The following is a 23,524-nucleotide window of genomic DNA, read 5'->3' on the forward strand; positions in this document are numbered from 1 at the left end:
TCAATGGTTATCAAAATTATCTCCTAAGCTACCAAAATTATAAAAATGGTTACAAAACTTTTATCAAAGGTTGTCAAAATCAGAATTAAATTATTAGTATTTATCATTATTATCATATTATAAAAAATTATTTATTGGAATGAATTTTTAAAGATAAGAAGTACATAATTGAATCTTGATTACCAGCAAAAATAGAGTTAGAAATTTTATCATGGGAGATTAGGATAAACTTACCATTAACCTATTTAATAAAAAAATCTAGTAAACAAAAATTTAAAATTTAAATGAAACAATAATGTTATTATATAAAAAAATTATTTTATATTAGAATTGAACCCGTGCTTTTTTATAAGAATCTATTGTTAAATATATTATAACACAAATTTTATCAATAATTACCAAAAGTATATTGTAAGTTAACAAAATATTACTAAAATTACTCTAAAAGGTTACTAAAATTTTATAAAAAAATTACCAAAATTGTATCAATGGTTACCACAATTATATCATAAGTTACCAAAATTTTGTCACAGGTTATAAAAATCAAAATTATATAAAAATAATCAAAATTTACTTATATTATATTATATCAAAATCAAAATTATATTATATGTATTTATCATTATTATTATAGCATAAAAATTTTATTTATTGGAATGGATTTTTAAAGATAACAATTACACAATTGAATCTTGGTTACTGGAAAAAATAGAGTTAAAAATTTTATCTTGGAAGACTAAGATAAACTTACCATAAACCTATTTAATAAAAAAATTTAGTGAATAAAAATTTTAAATTTAAATGAAGCAATAATTTTACTATATAAAAAAAATTATCTTATGCTGGAACTAGAGCTATGCTTTCCAATAAGAATCTATAGTTAAATATATGATGACATAACTTTTATTAATAATTACCAAAAGTATATAATAAGTTATCAAAATATTACCAAAATTACATCAAAAGGTTACCAAAATTTTATTAGAAATTACCAAAACTGTATCAATCATTACCAAAATTATATCATAATTCACCAAAATTATATAAAAGGTTACCAAAATTTTATCAAAGGTTATAAAAATCCAAATTATATAAAATTATCAAAATTTGCTTAGATTATATCAAAATGAAAATTAAATTGAGTATTTATTATTATTATCATAGTATGAAAAATTATTTATTGGAATGAATTTTTAAAAATAAGAATTACATAATTGAAACTTTGTTACTGGCAAAAATAGAGTTAGAAATTTTATCTTGGGAGACTAAGATAAACTAAATATAAACCTATTTAATAAAAAAAATTAGTGAACAAAAATTCTAAATTTAAAAGAAATAATAATGTTATTGTATAAAAAATGTTATCTTATACAAGAACTGGACCTGTGTTTTCTTATAAAAAAATCTATTGTTAAATATATGATCACACAAATTTTATCAAAAATTACCAAAAGTATATAATAAAATATCAAAAGATTACTAAAATTATATCAAAAGGTTACCAAAATTTTATTAGAAATTACCAAAATTGTATCAATGGTTATCAAAATTATATAGAAGGTTACCAAAATTTTATCAAAATTTATCAAAATCAAAATTATATAAAAATTTTCAAAATTTACTTATATTATATCAAAATCCAAATTAAATTATTATTATTTATCATTATTGTCATAGTATAAAAATTTTATTTATTGGAATGAATTTTTAAATATAAGAATTACACAATTTAATCTTGGTTACTAACAAAAATAGAGTTAGAAATTTTATCTTGAGAAACTAGAATAAACTTACCATAAACCTATTTAATAAAAAAAATTTGGCGAAAAAATTATTAAATTTAAATGAAACAATAATGTTATTATATAAAAAATATATATCTTATATTAGAACTGAATTGGTGATTTCTTATAAGAATCTATTGCTAGATATATAATGACACTAATTTTATCAATAATTACCAAAAGTATATCATAAGTTATCAAAAGATTACTAAAATTATATAAAAAAGTTATCAAAATTTTATCAGAAGTTACCAAAATTGTATCAATGATTACCAAAATTATGTCATAAGTTACCAAAATTTTATCAAATGTTATCAAAATCAAAATTATATAAAAATTATCAAAATTTATTTATATTATATCAAAAATAAATTATTAGTATTTATTATTATTATCATAGCATAAAAGAATTATTTATTGGAATGAAATTTTAAAGATAAGAATTACACAATTGAATGTTAGTTACTAGCAAAAATTGAGTTAAAAATTTTATCTTGGGAGATTAGGATAAACTTACCATAAAGTTATTTAATAAAAAATTTTAGTGAACAAAAACTCTAAACCTAAATGAAACAATAATGTTATTGTATAAAAAGAAAATTATCTTATACTAGAACTTCTTGCACTTTCCTATAAAAATCTATTGTTAAATATATGATGATAAAAATTTTATCAATAACTACCAAAAATATATTATAAGTTATCAAAATATTACTAAAATTACATAAAAAAGTTACCAAACTTTTACCAAAAATTACCAAAATTGTATCTGTTGTTATCAAAATTATATTATAAGTTACCAAAATTATATAGGAGGTTACCAAAATTTTATCGAAGGTTATCAAAATCAAAATTAGATAAAAATTATCAAATTTTACTTGTATTATATCAAAAAAAAATTTAAATTTTTAGTATTTATCATCATTATCATAGTATAAAATATTATTTATTGGAATGAATTTTTAAAGATAAGAATTACACAAATGAATCTTGGTTACTAGCAAAAATAGACTTAAAAATTTTATCTTAAGAGACTAAGATAAACTAACCATATGCTTATTTAATAAAAAAATTTAGTGAACAAAAATTCTAAATTTAAATGCAACAATAATGTTATTGTATAAAAAGAAAATTAACTTATACTAAAATTGAACTCGCTCTTTCCTATAAAACTCTATTGTTAAACATATGATGACAAAACTTTTATTAATAATTACCAAAAATATATCATAAGTTATCAAAAGGTTACTAAAATTAGAACAAAATGTTACCAAAATTTTATTATAAATTACCAAAATTATGTTAATGGTTACCAAAATTATATTATAAATTACCAAAATTATATAGAAGGTTACCAAAATTTTATCAAAAGTTATCAAAATCAAAATTATATAAAAATTATCAAATTTTAATTATATTATATCAAAATCAAAATATTAGTATTTATCATTATTATCATAGTATAAAAAATTATTTATTGATATGAATTTTTAAAATTAAGAATTACACAATTGAATCTTGGTTACTAGCAAAAATAAAGTTAGCAACTTTATCTTGAGATTGAGATTATGATAAAATTATCATAAATCTATTTAATAAAAAAATTAGTGAACAAAAATTCTAAATTTAAATAAAACAATAAAGCTATTATATAAAAAAAATTATCTTATACTATAACTGAACCTGCACTTTCTATAAGAATCTATTGTTAAATATATTATGATAGAAATTTTATCATAATTACTAAGAGTACATCATAAGTTATCAATAATTTCTAAAGTTACATCAAAAGGTTATCAAAATTTGATAAAAAAATTTTAAAATTGTACCAATAGTTACTAAAATTATATCATAAGTTACCAAAATTATATAAAAAGTTACCAAAATTTTATCAAAGGTTATCAAAATCAAAATTATAGAAAAATTATCAAATTTTACTTATATTATATTAAAATAAAAATTAAATTATTATTATTTTTATTATTATATTATCATTGTATAAAAAATTATTTAGTAGAATGAATTTTTAAAGATAAGAATTACACAATTGAATCTTGATTACCAACAAAAATAAAGTTAGAAATTCTATCTTGAGAGACTAGGATAAACTTATCATAAACTTATTTAATAAAAAAATTTAGTGAACAAAAATTCTAAATTTAAATGAAATAATAATGTTATTGTACAAAAAAATTATCTTATACTAGAACTGAGCTCATGCTTTCCTATAATAATTTATTGTTAAATATATGATGACACAAATTTTATCAATAATTACCAAAAATATATCGTAACTTATCAAAATATTACTTAAATTACATCAAAAAGTTACCAAAATTTTATTAGGAATTACCAAAATTGTATCAATGGTTACCAAAATTATATTATAAGTTATCAAAATTATATAGAAGGTTACCAAAATTTTATCAAAGGCTATCAAAATCAAAATTATATAAAAATTATTAAATTTTATTTATATTATATCAAAATTAAAATTAAATTATTGGCATTTATCATTATTATCATAATATAAAAAATGATTTATTACAAAGAATTTTGAAAAATAAGAATTAATCAATTGAATATTGATTATTAGCAAAAATAGTTAAAAATTTTATCTTGAGAGATTAGGATAAACTTACCATGATCTTATTTATTAAAAAAATTTAGTGAACAAAAATTTTAAATTTAAATGAAACAATGATGTTATTGTATAAAAAGAAAATTATCTTAAACTAAACCCATGTTTTCTTATGAGAATCTATTATTGAATATATGATGACATAAATTTTATCAATAATTATTAAAAATATATCATAAATTATCAAAAGATTACTAAAATTACTTCAAAAAGTTATTAAAATTTTATAAAAAAATTATCAAAATTATATAAATGATTACCAAATTTATATAATAAGTTTCCAATATTATATAGAAGGTTATCAAAATCAAAATTATACAAAAATTATCAAATTTTACTTATATTTTATCAAAATCAAAATCAAATTATTAGTATTTATCATTATTATCATAATATAAAAAAATTATTTATTGAAATGAATTTTTAAATATAAGAATTACACATGTTTTACACACGTGCCAAAAACTAGTATTTATTAAAAATCTTTAAAAAATTAAACTGACCATCATTTAAAAACGTGGGCTTGGAGTGCGATGAGGGAGAAAGGAAAATCTTTTAAAGAAAAGCAACCCAAATGACCAAAATTGAAATAATGATCAACATCCAACCCATATGCCATTTTTTTTGTTCAAAGGAAATATATCAGATTGAAGGGTTTCAAAATCACTTACTTTTAAACATTAAAATCCAACTTGGTAGATCAATATTAGCTAAGGAAAAAAAAATGTTCGAATGCCAACCGCTTGCATGCACCATTTTATAGTTGCAATTCTTTACAATCCCAAACTTGAACTTTAAAAAATCTTTGTACTTTTGCCACAACATTTCTTTCTTGTTCCTAAACAATCAACAAAGCAAACAAAAATTACTTATAAAAAGAAAACACTACAAATGCATGAAAGGAATTAAAGGAAACCCAAAAACAAATCTATAAGCATTAAGAGATGGAGAAAGAAAAAACAACATTATAGATTGACAGTATCAACAGAGAAAAGAAAGAAGAAACATAGACTTTCTTGTTAAAAACAACAAACCATGGTTAAAAAAGAATCATAAACAATGGCATATGAAGCTTGAGACTGAGGATAAAGAGAATTCTTTGGTTTTGTTTTTCTTGCAGAATTGTTGAATTAGGAAGTGTAGAAATTGATCTTATTAAATGAAGCTTATGGAGGTTTTTTAAGCCCAAAATTACCCTTAAATTGTTTGTTTTTACATTGTTAAGTTGCCCCGGGACAACTTTTATTTATAGTTCACACAATATTTTTTTTTTATAAAAACCACAGTATTAACAATAAACAAGTTTTAGTGATAATAACAAGTTTTAATAATAATAATTAAATTCAAAATTTAACACCACCCTGAAGATTATCAAGCAATAAAAAATATGATGAACCCTATGAACAGCAGCAAAACATAAAATGCAACCTCCTATTAAAAATATAATATTAGAAGAATGCATGGGCTTCTTTATACGAAATGGCTATAAGATGTTTCCAAACACATTTATGGGAATCGTAAATTTGTCAGGATCATTTGTTACATTGATCTTGATGGACAAACTAGGAAGAAAGGTACTTTTTATCAATTTTTAGCATGGTAGTAGTAAAGGACCTGTAAGTAACTTCAGTCAATTCTTTAGTTTTGAGCAGCAAGGTCTTAAGAATTAATTTTTTAAGATTATTTAAGGTATTTTTGGCTAAAAAATACCTTAAATAATTCATTACAAAAAATTGAATAGGATTATTTAATGCTTTTTTTAGCCAAAAATACCTTAAAATAATCCCTTAAAAAATTGATTAGCATTATTTAAAGCGTTTTTTGACCAAAAAATATCTTAAATAATCTAAAAAAAATCTTATAAGTAATCCGAAAAATAAACGCCAAAGGGAAGGGTTGAACTTATGACTTTATGGTTATTAGCCATATGCTCTAACTAATTGAACTACTTTAAAAAATTGAAGGGTATTATTTAATGTGTTTTTTTTTTTTACCAAAAATGCTTTAAATAATGCCTTTCAAAAAATTTTAAAAGAGTATTTAAGGCATTTTGATCAAAAATATCTTAAATAATCTCTTGATATATTTTAAAAGGGATTATTTAAGATATTTTTGAATAAAAAATATCTTGAATATTTTTTTTTAAAAAATATTACTGTTAAAGGCATTATTTGTCATTTGAGTATTTATTATTAATAAAAATTAGTAAAAAATTGTCATCATATATGTTAAAGAGATTATAGTAATTATTTAAAAATTAATATATGTGATTTTTTTAACCAATCGAATGAATTTGAATACAAAATGTCTTAACAATAAAAAAAAAATTCTAGGTATCATACTTTTTCAAGAATTATATTTTTTCTTATAATTTAAAATTTCACGAACCAAACACGCTCTAAATGTTTACTAAATACGATGATTTAATAAACGTGTGTAAATCATTTCAAAAATCATAATGATCACCCTATATCAATATCTACACATTTTTATAAATCTAGCCTATGTTTGGATGGAATTGCACCTCTAGTTAAGTGTAGTTAAGCTTTAATCACTACTAGTTGAATTAAAATACCAATTCCAATAAAAGTCATTTAGTGTAAATTTCTTATTAAAATTTCTTTCAATCGTAATTATGGTAATTTTTGTTTAATAATAGTTATAATAACTTTTATTATTGTTTTTAATTTCACTATAACTAATTTTATTATTTATCTAAATGGACCTAATGACATTCATTTTGCATATATTTTTTAATTTTTAATTTTTATTTTCAATATCATTAATTTCTATTATAATTATTTTTTTATCTCATTAAATTTTAATATTTAAATTTATTTAAAAATAATTATAAAAAATACAATTATAAATTCTATTATTTTAAATTGATTCATTTCAAAATCTAACATTTAAAATTTTGAATTTTAAAAATTTAAAAACTCTCATGCTTAGTATCAGTGAATTCCGTGAAAAAAAGTCCGGTCCAAAAGCTGAATTGGGTGTGGACGGGATCAAAGTTTTGGCGGGAGATTGAAAAACCAAAGCAATCCTATTCTCAAACCGGCAAACTCCCCTTGGCCTCAAACAAAAGTTAAAACTTTCCAGTTTCCAGACAAAGATCGCCAATTAACGTCTGACATGGCTCGCGGCGAGGAATTACAGATAAGCATGGCGAAGCGTGCGTACAGGAAAGCCAAAGAGGAAGGGAATAGGCAGGAAGAGGCGAGGTGGGCAAATGTAATTGGAGATATTCTGAAGAATAGGGGAGAGTATGTAGAGGCACTCAAGTGGTTTCGAATCGATTACAATGTTTCCAACAAGTATTTGCCTGAAAAACAGTTGCTTCCCACTTGTCAGTCTATTGGTGAGGTCTATCTCAGGTTGGAACACTACAAGGACGCCTTAATTTATCAGGTAATCTCTTTTTCTTTTCTTTTTTTTGTTGTTGATTCTGTTGAGAAGATTTGATCTTTTAGTGTTTATTAAGTGGTCTGGTGAGAACAGAGGTTTTGGGGTTGATTTGTTAATTTTGTTGAGATAAATGGGTTTTCAGGCTTTGAGTATTTTTTTTTTTTTTTAATTTAAATGGGGTTTTGGGGAGATATGAAGCGCGGAATGTGAAAGAAAATTCCAACGGAAATTTAAATTGTGGAACATGAATTAGATTATGGTCTGTTTGGGTGGAAAGAAAGTGCAATAAACATAAAGGAATGTGGGGTTTAGTAGGTGATATTGAATCTTTGTTGTTTTGAGGCAAATAATTAGTGGGCTAATTAGTCACAATATCTTCTGTAGTGGAGAGAAAGTGCAATAAACATAACGGAAAATGTGGGGTTTAATAGGTGATATTGAATTTTCGTTGTTTTGAGGCAAATAATTAGTAGGCTAATTGCAACACGAACGTAGATTTTCAATTACTCTAGTCACAGTATCTTCTGTTGTCTGTAGATGGAGTATCTTAGGCTACAAAAAAGCTAGTAATGAGTTTAATATTCTCAAGGGAATGCTCCAATATTTAGAACTTGAGACTCCAACTTGGATGTCTTAGGTTTAAATCTTGTGGCTGGGGTTGGGGTGGGACTTGGAGGAGATTTACCTCGCACTTTGTAGCACAAAACCCAGTCTGTCTCCTATGCACCAAAAACTAAAATTTAGTTTAGTGTATTTCTGATTGATAATTAATTATTAATTTTTTTTATTGCAGAAAAAACATTTGGACCTTGCTTAGGATGCCAATGATCTTGTTGAGAAGCAAAGAGCCAGCACACAACTTGGACATACCTACCATGAAATGTTTCTAAAATCTGATGATGACCATTACTTGGTTCAGAATGCCAAAAAGTATTTCAAGTCTGCCATGAAGCTTGCTCAGACTCTCGAGGAGAACCCTCCTAATAATAAGTCTTCTTTTGTCAAAGAGTATATCGATGCACACAATAATATAGGAATGCTTGAAATGGACCTTGATAACTTGGATGAAGCATTGAAATTTCTCACTAAAGGTTTGAAGATATGTGATGCAGAGGAAGTCATCGAAGATGATGATGGGTGTAGTAGGCTTCATCACAATCTGGGAAATGTTTATATGGAGTTGAGGAGGTGGGATGAAGCACGTGAGCATATTGAGAAAGACATAATGATTTGCAAGAGAATTGGGCAGCGGCAAGGAGAGGCAAAAGGGTACATTAATCTTGGTGAGTTGCATTACAGGGTTCAAAGGCATGATGAGGTGATACTTTGCTACCAGAAGGCACTTGATTTGGCAAAATCCCTGGAAGATGAGGATGCTTTAGCAGCGTAAATTAATCAAAACATTAAGACTGTGAAGGAAGCTATAAATGTAATGAATGAACTGAAAAAAGAAGAGCAAAATCTCAAGAAGCTGAAAAGAAGCATGGCTATTGCAAATGGAACACCACAGAAGCGTAAGTTTCTGCTATTGCAGCATTCCTGTCTTGATCATCTCATTGAGAAATCAGCTACGATCTTTGCATGGCCGAAGGTTAGTCCCTGTTTCACATGAATTTTCCTTGCTTTTGTCTCTTTTCAAGCATAACTGCATATTAGCACAGAAGACATCTTTGACACAGCATCCAATTATTATCATCATTATTTTAAATCCCCATGAAATCTGTGCATTGGACACGATTGCACAGAATTCTTGGTTTTTGTTATCCTATCAGTAAGGTTTCAAATTAAATGCTCCTCCACATGCTGTTTTTCTTTGGTTCAAAAGCTTTTCTCCCTAAGCTTGCTTTGTCTAAAATGCTGGTTGTGGAAATGGGTTTGAGGAGTTTGATTCACCCTATTCCGATGTTCCTTTTTATAGTTGAATGTAATAAATAGCATGGATGGGATTGTTTTTTGCCATCTCTTTTACATCTTTTTCCTTTTTTGTTATTGGTATGCTATGAAGGGTAAAGAGTATATTAACACATTATATAACTAAAGAAAACTGATAGTAATATCAAATAGATATTCTAGATGCTTAATGAAATTAGATGGCAGCTCATTTATTTTGTACTTTTTTAGTTTTAGGCAAATTACTCTTTTGTTATACCAAGAGATTATTGTCTAGTTTTAGAAAGATTTGGTGCATGTATAAAAAGTGAATAAAGCAGAAGAAAAGTTAATTCAGGGATGTTCAAGAATAAGCATGATCCAGTATCATTAGGCTCTAAACCCTTTTTAGTGGATAATAGAAAATAGAAAAGTAGGGGAAAGAGAAATTACCTAGGCTGTCCAAAGTGAGTCTTTGTAGCATCAATTAAAATTTCTGTAAGGAAACTGGAAAAAGTTATTCTCTTATTTGTCTACAGAAACATGAATTTGTACAGCTAGTAGTGCACATATCCTAGAACTGTTGTTCAGTGATTCAAGGAAGGCAATGTTGTTTGACTTCTTGAAAGAAGACAAACAAGACCTAGACTATAGGAAGACCTAAAACCAAGAGATGGATAAGTTTCTTAAATTTTTTTAGGCGTATATAAGGCTTAAATGGTTTCCACAGTGGAAATAAACCATCTTCTTTTCTTAATATACATCGGAGCTGATTGTTGGTGTGTATTCAGAGTTTTAATCTAGAAATCTCATTTTTCAGATTGTGGCATTTTCATGTTCGATTTTAGCATCACTTTTGTTTATATTGGGAATATCTTGGCAGGATGTATAATCTGCAAGTAATTATAGTAGGTGACAACTTCCAATGTGCTCTTGCATATTCAATACAGTTGTGCTTATGTTTTGAAAATTTATGTTTAGCATCATGAATATGCAAAAAGGAAAAAGCGTATAGCAAGTGAACTTTGTGATAAGGAAAAGCTAAGTGATGCATTTTTAGTTGTCGGGGAATCATACCAGAAGCTCAGGGACTTCAGCAAAGCCATTAAATGGTACACAAAGAGTTGGGAAGGATACAAGTCAATTGGAAATCTGGAGGTGGGCTTGGTATTGGTTTTACGATCTGTTGATATATGACTCATATTTTTGTTGTTTTACAAGTATAATTAAACTGAAAGTAACAATTATTTTACGTATTTTATTTGTAGATCACCCTAATAATCCAAGTACAAAACTTAGTTTGTGTTACTTGGGATTCAAATATAGTGTTGGTCTTGCTTTAGGGAAGGGTTCTGTAGTCTATTCCTTGTTCATGAATGTTTTTTATGTTTGGAGGTGGATAGATTATAGACTTATTAGTTTCAGGGTCAAGCATTGGCAAAAATTAATATAGGTGATGTTTTGGACTGCAATGGTGACTGGACTGGAGCACTTGAGGCATTTAAAGAAGGCTACAGGTTTTTTTTTTTTTTTTTTTTTCTGTTCTTTACTTTTTTAGGTACCTTTTGGCAATTTTTCAATTGTTTGTTTACTTTTTCCATTTCCAAAGTTTTGGAATCAGCCATGCTAAAAATCATTTGGTGCAAAATTCTTTGAAATGGCAAAAGTTTCTGAAAAAAGAAATGTCAATTTCTTATTTCCTACTATTTGGGGTACAAATGGAAATAGATCCTTCAATGAAGTCTGCCCTTTAAGCTCTCATGAATATACATTACAAGTGTAGGAGTGCCAATCTTTGTAATTTATGGATTATATGATAACACTACAGTGCGCTGTATGATAGGCAACTTAAGTATTTATAGAATAATGACTAATATATGATGAGTATGATATATAATGCATATGATGACTAATAACCTGATTTTTGGGACACAATAGAAGTGTCAATTTCAGAGGCTGCAAAAGAGACCTCACATTTATGAGTACCATCTTTCACATTCGGAAGTTATTAAAAAATGCTAAATTTAATTAGTGCAATCAAAGGATGCAACTATTGTTTGTTTTGCAGTTATTGGATGCTTTGGTTTTTATTTTTAGTTGTTGATTGTTGAAGTTACAACTAAAAGGTATTCAAAAGCAATGTCTTGTACCATTTAGCAAATTGCAAGTCTTTGCAACAAAAAATTTCTGATTGTTTGCTTTGCTTGACTAAATCATTATCATCCTTGCACATCGGGTCATTTTTTTTATTTTTAAATTCTTTTTATAACAAATCATCCTAGTTAACTCCTACTTGTTTTTTAAGTCCGAATGTTTAACGTTGTTATGTTATCTCATACTGCAGGATTGCTGCTGAAGCTAAGCTTCCTTCCGTTCAGATTTATGCACTCAAGAATATGCACTATAGCCAGATGATAAGATTTGAAAATGTTGAAGAGGCCAGGTAAATTTTGGTTAAATGAGCCTTGATTAGCTAGTTGCGTGCTTGTAACTTTTATGACCTGTAAAATTGGAGTTTCTAAGGTTCAAAAGATGATTTGTTTAGTTTTTAAGATTTTGAGGGTTCAAATATAGATTCATAATATTTTCGACATTGGTCTTTATTATTGCTGAAGCAAGCTGCTATTCTAGGAGGTTGCTGCTTGAAATTGACAAATTGAAGCAGTCAAAAGTTGAGGAACTTGAAGCAAATCATATTGCAATGGATTGCTGTTCTGAAACAGACACAGAAGGGGATGATCATTGCTTCGATAACATGTCTAATGCATACTTGGAGGTGATGAGTAAATGCAATTCTAATAGATCCGCATCGTTAGCTTCTAGTGGAGAGCTGAATGATGATTTACCTCTAATTTCACTTATCCGACACAGCCAAAGATCACCCAAAAATAAAACAGCTCACACAAGAAAATACAATATTTCTATCGAGCCACATGAAACTTTTCTAAAATGTTTGTCTAAATCAACCAGTAATCAGCAAATAGTTGTTGGCCGTAAACGTGTCCTTGTTGTCCTTTCAGAAGATGAAGGTGACGTGCATGATGAAGTAGAATGCTCAGCAAGAAGGCTGCATAAACGCTCAGTTGATGTTGCTGCTTCAGATGAATGTGAGTTAGTGTATTTGAGATATGATCTATTTTTTGGGTCCTGTTAAAGGTTAAGGTAATAACTTAGATGTATTTTTTACCTGACTGCAGTTAAGAGTAAAAGTGGTCCAGCCAGTTTTGATTATAAATTGCAGGTATACAAGCAACTGGAGTAGTCCTGAATATTTTTAACCTTGTCAAGTTGGTGCACAATTGCTTATCCTTTTGGTTTGCAGGATTTCTCACCAGTTGCCTCCAAAAGTCCTAGCAGGCGCTGCAATCTTGTCAATATTGAAGAAAGCACTTGTTCATACAAATCCGTGAGCCCAAGAATAACTGTTTCAAATGGAAAAATTAACAGATCTCTGACCGATGCTGAAGTTGTTATTGGTTCTGATTTTGCTGCTAGCACTTTGAAATGTGACATCATTGCTTCTGAAAAATTACTGCATGGACATAATTCTCCTCATCTCAAGTTGTATACTACTGATAATGAGGATGATGTGAGTATTTCTCATTTTTCTTATCTACGGCTTAATTTGATAAGTTATTGTTGTCATTCTTGTTATGGAAAATGTAGAATGTACAAAAGCAGTAGGTAGCACTGCCAATGCAGTTTTCTTTGACATGTTTGTCAATAAATAATAAATAAGAAGTGTTAGATTCTCATTCCCTCCTCTGAAATCTGTGCCTTATCCTTTACCTTCTCCTTATGCCAGAATTCCAACAATGTGTCAGGAAAATTGAATGCAATGTTCTAATGCAAAATTGGTTCTTGAAAGGTCATATGCATTTTTGTGAAGCACAGGCGGCCTTGATAGTTCTTATGCATCTTTTATGTGAAGTTGCTATAATTTTGAATTCTGTTGTTTGCTTATTCTGCTAATTTTGTGCTGTTGTGCTACTTGCAGGGCTGCATAACATTCAACATTGATGACAAAATGATACATGTGGTAGTGAGCTCATTTATGGCTAGTGATAAAATAAGCATTGAGTCTTTGAAGATTGAACTAGCTTGCTTATACTATTTGCAGCTTCCTCTAGAGAAGAGATCAAAGGGTAGGGACTTGTTGTCAAAATTTACAAGTTTCTTATTTTGTCAATTATGGGTGGGTGAGAGCTGTAGTTTGCTAGAAAGTATTAGTGATCTAGATTGAAAGAGCAACTTTTTACAATTAAATTGTGAGTAACGTGAAGAACTTTAGTAATCTTTATGCTTCTCCAGTAACTGAAATTAAGAAAGGACATTAAAGTGTTTCAAGAGATTGACCAAACCACCAGCTTTGAAAATCTGGTCAAATATTTCATGTCTCCAACAATTTATTTGAAGTGGCAGTACTTTTACAGAGGCTGTGGCTTGTATGATACCATTGAAGTTGCTTGCCTGTGAAATGTCATAGAACTGGCTTTGATACTCAGAGTTGAAGTCACCAAATGGTCCCAATGAGGAATTGTATAACTCTTAGTAGTGAAAATCATGGGTCAAACACGGTTATATGTTTGGAGATTTACCTAAGGACACCGTAATAGTGCATGCACTTATTGCATACCATCAGGAATTGCTTTGGGCATCATTTATTTAATAACTACATAGAAAGCAAATGAATGAAGCTCTTGTGAGAGGAACTGAAAAGTTTTTTGGGTTGCTACCCGCCATTTCTTCTTTTTTGCTTTACTCATCATTTGTCATAATAACTGCATTGTTACTCTTATTTAATTATCTTTGGGTTAATGTTCCAAATGGCACTTGAACTATAATAAAATGTTCAATTTGGTACCTGAACTTTAAAAATCTCTAATCTGTTTCTTGAACTATGAATTATTAACTAATGTGGTACTCACCCCTAACATCATTAGCTTCCAATGATGACATGTGGTTGACAAACAGCCCTCCAAATACCACATTAGTTAACACATTCATAGTTTAGGTACAACATTAGAGATTTTTAAAGCCTAAGTATCACATTGAACATTTCACTATAATTCAAGGACCATTTGTGACATTATCCAATTATCTTTTGTTCATTCCAAATCACTGACTGTTTTGTGAATGGTGTCTTATTAGGTCTACTGCCTATCATTCAAAATATGGAATGTGGTGGAAGACCTCTAGAGTCCTTCGAAAACTTTGATTCTCTTAGGAATCATCCGAATAAGGTTTTGGTTGATGTGCTGATCAATGGTATGTGTTACAATTGGTTTTTGTAGTCTGAAGTAATGATATCACCTTGTTTTTTTTTTTTTCCCTAGTAGTTCCAGCAGCTTTAATTACTGTTATATGAATTGTGGTGCTACTGTGTTTATACTAGTTATTTCAGTTTTCTTATTCCAACACTACCTCCTGTGTGAAGGAGAGTGTCAATCAAGTTGTATGAACAGGATTCCAGTTTTTTAGCATGGCAAAGTACCCTTTTAGCTGTTTAATCCAGTTTTGTGTGCTCTATTGAATGTTTAATCTTGTGCATCTTCTTTGAGATGTTTCAGAATAAAGATCATTTAAAGCATTTTCACCAAACAGAATTATGAATCTTAATGTTCTACAGTCAAGACACATGTTTAGCATGCATGGTGCTGTGGACTTCTTGAACATTTTCAAACAGAAATAGTTAGCCAGCTTACTCTGTGCATGATAGCTTCCATATCATAATCTCAGTATAACTTTTTTTTTATATGAATTTCTTTGCAAGTAAAACAATTTACATCTCATGTGTTATCTTCACAGGATGGGTCCAAAAGCGCTTGATGAAGCTGTATGTTGACAGCTGCAAAGAATTGTCTGAGGCACCAAATATGAAGTTGCTTAAAAAATTGTATGTTTCAGAGGTAAGAATGAAGATTTAATAATAGTTGGTTGGTGATTCTACTTTCTATATTGTTATGTATTCTACAAATTGCTACAGGGTAGCCTGTTACATTACCACTTGGAAGCCTAAATGGTTTTATTCTATTTTCTACTCTTTGTTTACCAGATAGAGGATGAAGTCAATGTGTCTGAATGTGAACTGCAAGATATATCAGTAACTCCACTGTTGAATGCCTTGCATACACACAAAGGGGTTGCAATGCTAGATCTTTCTCACAACTTGTTAGGTGATAATATCCCATTGCTTCCCCATCTTCATCAGTGTCCATGCTTTGTTCAGATTACAAGTTGTTTAGTAACCATTTGCTTTGATATGCTTGTAGAAAGAATCAGTTTGGTTATTTTAGGTTGCAGTTTTTCTTGAAAATTAATAATCCTGAATTCTTTTATGATATTAGTGGTCCATTTGGTTGCTGTTTTCCAGGAAATGGAACAATGGAGAAACTCCAACAGTTTTTTTCATCATCAGGCCCAAAATATGGTGATTTGACTCTGGACTTGCATTGCAATAGATTTGGTCCAACTGCTTTATTCCAGGTAGGTAGCCTATGTTATAACTGTCTTTTTTCTGCAATTCAGAGCTTCAATTTTACTTAATTTGTTTCAGTCTCTTTTAAAAGAAACATCCTTTCTTTTGCAATGAGCTTTTCTGTTTGTATTGAAGTTCAATATATGTTTGAACGCACCCTTTTAGTTTTGGCCTGGTAGTTAATTAGTTATATGTTACACTTCTTAAATATTGCAAGAATACTGAGATTCTTCAAAGAAAATAAGCTTCTAATTCATTGTTATCGCAGTTGAGGGTAACCAACACCTTCTTTTGGCATCCTAATATGTTTATATTTCCCTAATCATTAGATTTGTGAGTGCCCTGTTCTGTTCACAGGACTTGAAGTACTTAATATCTCTGGTAACCGTCTCACTGATTCATGTGGATCATATCTTTCAACCATCCTTGAAAAGTGCAGAGGTAAATTTCATTCCCTACTGTTCAGTCAATTTTGATATAAGCTTCATTACATTTACTAAATGGCTTATCATATAGTTTTTGCTTTTGGAATAATGGTGTTTTATATCCAATAATTGGGCAAGGCTTCACTGGGTTGACTCTGTCCGAAGTCAGATAAAAGTATGCTTTATCTTATTCAACATAGATTGTCTTGCTTGAGATATCAGCTGATTTCCTCTTTGATCTTTAGCCCTGTATAGCTTGAATGTAGAGTCGTGTTCCATTACTTCTAGAACAATTAATAACGTTGCTGATGCACTGGATACTGGATCTGTAATATCACAACTTCTTATTGGTATGCTTATCAAATCAGTGAATAATCAGTGAATAATTCTATTCAATTCATTATTTGTTTCTGGAAAGCTCCCTAAGCATCATCATTTTGGCAGGACATAACAACCCTATTTCTGGGAATGCCATCAGTAATTTATTGGGCAAACTTGCTACTTTGAAAAAGGTTTAAAATAAACAGAACATTTTTTTTCATTTTTCTTGATGTAGTTTATAATTTATAAATGGAGAAGCACCTAAACTTCAAGCTTGCTAATGTTAAAGCTCCTTTTTTTTTTTTTTATGTTTTCAGATTTTCAGAACTTAGTCTAAATGGTTTAAAACTAAGCAAGACTGTGGTTGATGGCCTTTGCCACCTTGCTAAAACCTCATGTTTGTCACGACTGATGCTTGAGGGCACTGGTATAGGAACTGTAAGCAAATTTCACGCCACCTAATTTTTTTATATTAAATATCAGTTTGTTTTGAGTGTATGAGTTAAGTTTCTTCCTCGGTTTGTGGTTGGGTTCTGATGTCATTTATAGGATGGAGCACTAGGATTGACTCAATCATTGTTCAGCTCGACTCAGGAGCCTTTGAAACTTGATCTGTCATATTGTGGAATAACCTCTACTTACATTTATGAACTTAGCACATATGTTATTTTCATTAGTGGCATTCTTGAGCTGAACCTTGGAGGAAATCCCATTATGCAAGAGGTTTGTCTTGTCTTATATCAGATTACAACACTTCTCTTGTATCAGATTTCGGATTTCGGACAGGGGTGTAGTTAACTCTCTGCTGGGGCTAGTATAATGACCATTCTTATTTAATTTAGACAGAATGTAATGGAAATCTATAGCTTTTATTTGTGCGCCTGACATGGTTTTACCTTAAATTGTGAAAAGATAAGATTGAGCAAGAAAGAAACATTCACTGCAAACCAACTTTATGCTATATTTTTTCTTCAGCTTTGAAATCCTGACATTGAATTGAAGATTACTTTTCTCTGTGGAATATGACTGGAGCTATGAACACAGGGTGGCAATGCCTTAGCATCACTGCTCATGAATCCTCAATGTTGTCTAAAAGTTCTGACCCAGAACAAGTGTCAGCTGGGGATGGCTGGGATTCTTCAAATAATTCACGTACTAGCAGGTTAAATTACCAATTCCAATATGATTTTTGATATTTCTATCAAAATCTAATTTTCTAACTGCTAAGTTGGTATCCCTTGCAGAGAATGACTTTCTAGAAGAGCTAAATCTTGCTGACAATGCTGATATGGACAAGCAGTTGGCCATACAATATGGTAAACCGACAAAAGAGAGTTCAGAATTCTTGCAGCCAAACCACGCCATATGTGAACCATCTCTTGATCCATGTGTTTCCAAGGAATTTGATGGTGAACAGCACTTATGTGCTCTTAAAACCTACTGCAGTAAGCTTGGAGTTGCTGATAGTGAAGATGATGAGATAAGGGTAGAAATAGCTGCATCCGGATTTGATGACAGCTGTGCAAGCGCAAGCTCATGCCAAAGAAACTTGTCCTTGGAATGCCAGTTCATTCAAGAGCTTTCCGCTGCCATTGGCATGGTAAAGCAGTTGCAGGTGTTGGATCTTAGCAATAATGGGTTCTCAGTACAAGCTTCAGAAGCTTTACATGATGCTTGGTCATCAGGTTCAAGGGTTGGTTTATCTTGGCTGCACATCGAGAATCAGATAGTCCATTTGTCAGTTGAAGGAAATAAGTGCTGTAGATTTAAATCCTGCTGCAAAAAGGATTCAATTTGTTCCTGCAGGAATTCTTCAATTCCCTGAAAAAATTAGCATCAATAACCATGCAGCATTACTTCCGAGTCATTCTGGCACGTTGTATAATCACCCTTTTTAGGAACAACTGCGCATCATAGCAACACAGTACCATGATATGTTGATTCTATTAGCCATGGTTTAACCATATTTTGCCATGATTTGTAATACAATTGTAATTAGCCTTAACTCATTGGAAGTGTACAAATATTTGATAGCATATCAATTATCAATGAACTAGAATTATTAAAATTCTATATGTGACATCCAAAAAAGAAAATCGTTTGTAATTCATGCAGTCTGAATTTTATTTAGATTAATCTAATCTCTTCTTCTCCTAACAGCCTAAGTGAAGCTTAGGCCGAAACTAAGTTAAATTCATGTGATGAATTGATCTAATGCCTTCTATACCATTTATATATATATATATATATTTATTTATATATAAAACTTGATTGAATTTGTTGTTAGGGTAAAGTGATATCAACTAAAGATTAATTAAAAAAAGTTAATAAAATTTATTTATTAATAAGAAATACTATAATTTTTACTTTTCCTTCAAAATAAAATTTGAATTTGTTTATTTTAATATTTTGTGGTTATTTTTTTCTTTTTTCTAAATAATTGTACGACTGAATATATTCATTCTTTTTTTTCGTTCATTTTTATATAATTGTAATTTTTTTATTTTTTCTTTTCACTTTTTTTTTAAATTATAAAAGTATTTATTACGGCGAATCTTATTTTTTATTTTCAGGAGAGTGACTTTATTTATTTATTTTACTTTTAAGCATGGAAATACATGCATTTGCAAATTTTTTTATTAATTATTGAATAAATGTTCGGATATCTTTAGATATTAAATTTATAGCCATTTAAATGATCATTAGGGGACAAGTTTAGATTCTGCAATATTTTTAAAATCAAATGAACTTCTGTTCACCATTGAACAGGGGACATGTTGAGCTGTCTAAGAGCTCGTTTAATATTGCTATTAAAAGTAGTTTTTTAATTAAAATATTGCTCTTAATCCCAATGCAATGTTAAACACTAAAAGAATTTGGCTTTTCTGTTTAAAAGTTTGTTTTTTTTTTTTAATTAAAAAAAGAAAACTCCTCATTAGGTGTTTTTGCCATTGAAAAAGTGCATAAAGATAAAAAAAATCACTTTATTATCACTATATTTATAATATTTTATTATTTTATACTTTTATTTTTAGATATTTCAATTATTTACATTTTTTTTATAATAATATCAAATATTTAAAATTTTTAATCTTATTGTTTAAATGTATCTTTTTTAATTCAAACTTTTTTCAACTGCAAGACTAAATTAGCCTTAAATCATCACAAAATAAAAGCTTGATATATCTCCTTTTGGGTATTCTTAAATTTTAAGTATTTCTTCTCTCTTTCTTTCTGCTGCAATTTCCTATTCATATATAATAATGCTATTAAGTTAAGTAGGCAAATCTTTTTTTTATGATGAACATGATTCTCCTCAGCTCATATATAGTTTAATTTTCCCTAGGAAAGACCCAAAGGATTTCTTATTTGTATATTGTTTCAAAATTTTGGGTAAAGAATTAAGTCACTACAAATGACAATTAATTAGAAGATATATTTTTAATTTCTTTTCAAAATGAGAAAATTCGAATTCAATTCTTTAAGATGAGCACATATGGTTGAACCAGCTACTCGGATGTTGTTTGAATGAACGTTTAGATTGTAAACATTATTCAAGTGATTATATGATCCATATTGTATTTGGATTCAGGATTTATTTATTAAATAAATAAGCACACGTTTGGTTCTTTAATCTCTTTTAGGTATAGAACACAAATGGAATCTCAATAATGGAAAGCCCCTATCAAAGATTAAATAAAAACTAAATGAAAAAGACAAAAATAAATCATTGGTATCAGTTTGCTTTCAACCTCTATAATTAAGCTAAATGATGGTTAATTTCTTTGCTTACAAAAGTGTAAACAAACAGAAATAATTGGCTAATTCCACTATTGGTATAATACATATGCATATAGTGTTAGCATTATGAGGTAAATGATACTATGGATTTAACTTTCTTTTGTTGGAGTATGAATAGATCTATGATGTGGGATATTTAATTGCTAAAATTAGTTGTTATGTTCATGAGTGAACTTGGCTGTGAAATTTCAGAAATTATAGGAGAAAACAGTTTTGAGCTTTGATTAACATTGTTTGAGTAAAATGATTGAATGTTTTAATAATTAAAAATTGAATTGTAATTTTTAGAGAATAAAATAAATTAATTAAATTTATATAGAATAATAATTATAATAATTATTATAAACATCATACAGAATGACATGGGTAAATGATGATGATGCATTTTATAATGATGTTATTTTCTTTCATGATAGAAAATTAATGGATTTGTATACAGAAGGAATGAATGAATATAAATAAAAGTATATATAATTTATTACAGTAGTACTGAAATTATGGCTGCTCAGATTGTAATAATGTCCAATTAATTGAAATTTAAATTGAAATGCAATTGATGTTTTGCTCTGCATTTTTTCTGCAAAGGAAAATGAACATCAATGATTTGAGAGTCCATCATCTAATAATCAAGTTGGCGAAGGGAGAGACATAGGTACTCGCATATATAATTGATTATTATATTTTAAATTCATGTAAAAAAATTTTTCATCATATATATTACCTAAATTAAAATAATAAAACTCAGTAAAAATTGACTCAATTGATAACTTCATTTATTTTAACTTATCTAAATAATAAAATTTATCAACAAAAGATTAATTTAATTAATAATTTCATTCATTTTAACAATTCTTGACTTTTTTTCTTTATATAATATAATATGAAAGAGGATGAGAAATTTTTTTTTTTTTATCATAACGAAATTGAAAGAGAAGGGTAATAATTTGGTTTGCTCCTTTTACACGAGCAACAAAAGGAAAAAGTGGGAGGTTAACTCTATATGATATGAGAAACAAAAGGAAATTAGTGGTAGTAATTATAAGGTAGCCATTGAAATAGTACGAAAAGTGAAGGGCATGCAACCACTTATGACATATCATTTATTGTAAAAATGATCTTCTTTTATGATTTTTTTTTTTTTAACAATTCTCAATGCAATTGAAGTATCCACTCTGGTGGAATCTATTCCATGAGATTTTCTTTTTCTTTTTTATTTTTTTTTTTTGCCCTCTTGGCCTACATAATTTCGAGTTAGGTAAACTTGTTTGTCACACTGCCAATAATTCATATATCTAAGCCTGTGTAGCAAAATTTCCTGGCTGTCCACCTGCTATATATATATATATGTGTGTGTGTGAGTGTGTTTTTATATACCCCAGGCATCATATAACTTTGATTTCAATGCTTTGCTGTAATTGATGCATTTTTTTCCATCTCCTTGTATTTCCATTGTTGCAATGTAAGTTTTGTAAGAGAAATTATTATACAAATCTTTCCTTTCAAATTCATTACATGTCAATTATAATTATTACTTTGCCACATTAGTAAACAATGTTCATGTTGACATTATTATTTTAGATGATATGCCAAATTATAAATGTTTAGGTTAACAATTGAATTGGTATATGAAGAGTCTATTTAATAATTTCTCGTATATCCATATGTATACGTATGAATTCATTCATTCTGAACATCATGAATAATTTTACTAGTAATTAGTATTTTTTTTCCACTTTTAAAAAGCTAGGTTCAGTGTTTAATAGTTGTGGGACCTAAAATTCATTCTTTACCATTGTTGCAGTCATTGATCATTATTAATACCTTTGCACAATTTAAGTTTCAATTGTTCATTTTTATGAAGGCCTGCCCTTAATTTGGGGCATGGATCATTCCTCCATAGTGGATTGGCCATTATCATAATAAATTTGGGAGTCATTGAGGAAATTAAACTAAGTTTATGCATTATCTTAGGTTTCAAAAATCATGGTTAGCTGGATTTCTTGAACATAATCAATTTCATTTTCTAATCCAAAGCAGGAAATAATTTGGACTCGCATTTTTTTAGTGTATTTGCCATGATTTTATCCCCCAACTCTTTATTTAATTGTGTTACAAGTTGGGTTTCTTTTGGATTCCTTCAGTTCCCTTTTGCCATGAAACATGGAAGAAATTGGTCACTATTTTATTCTCAGTCAAAGGAGGAGTACCAAATGAGAAAAATCTTTTAAGGAAAATGAGAAAATTTCAACAAAGAGGCCCCAATATAAAGACCAAGAAAAAAAAAAAGAAACACCAAACAGCCCTCAAGCTAATTTTTTACTTAATCAAAGAAAATGGTTGGTAAAAAAAAAAAATCAATGGTATTAAAGGTGTAAATGATACATTAGTACTCATAAATTATTCAGATTTGATTTGAATAAAACTCAAATTTGACTCGATTATTTTCGAGTTGAGCTTGACTCATCGATCGAACGGAATTCAAGTATTTTTATATTCGACTTGAGTAGCTTACGAGCTTAATCGAGTTTTTATATTTAAATATATTTTTATTAATAAAATATATCGAATTCGAGCTTAAGTTCAAATATAAATAATTGAACTTTTATCGAATATAAGAATCAAGTTTATTTTTATATATTAATTGAACTTAGTTGAGTGAGCTTAAATAGCTCAATTTTTATTTTAAATCAAGCTCGAGTTAGAAAAATAAAATTTGATCGAGTTCAAATTAAATTTCGAGTCTCAAATTTTGAATCAAACTCGAACTCGAACTTGATACTATATTGAATCAAAT

At 28.4% G+C, this 23,524-nt stretch overlaps 1 protein-coding gene across 1 annotated transcript; it reads left to right on the top strand.

The window, feature by feature from the left end:
• Positions 1-7,370: 7,370 nt before the first annotated feature.
• On the top strand, positions 7,371-18,981 carry LOC111316806 (protein TONSOKU-like). The gene is given in 20 exon segments (XM_089753892.1): positions 7,371-7,839; positions 8,630-9,427; positions 10,687-10,863; positions 11,131-11,222; positions 12,050-12,148; positions 12,337-12,812; positions 12,903-12,946; positions 13,028-13,294; positions 13,703-13,850; positions 14,857-14,973; positions 15,514-15,614; positions 15,761-15,881; positions 16,079-16,191; positions 16,513-16,624; positions 16,854-16,958; positions 17,053-17,117; positions 17,245-17,367; positions 17,479-17,652; positions 17,974-18,091; positions 18,174-18,981. Coding segments are annotated over 20 exon segments (4,107 nt in total). The 5' UTR covers positions 7,371-7,563; the 3' UTR covers positions 18,755-18,981.
• The last annotated feature ends 4,543 nt before the right edge of the window (positions 18,982-23,524 follow it).

Source organism: Durio zibethinus, chromosome 24 (genome assembly GCF_047325235.1).
Source record: "Durio zibethinus cultivar Kanyao isolate XHJ-2024 chromosome 24, ASM4732523v1, whole genome shotgun sequence".
Classification (NCBI taxonomy): Eukaryota; Viridiplantae; Streptophyta; class Magnoliopsida; order Malvales; family Malvaceae; genus Durio; species Durio zibethinus.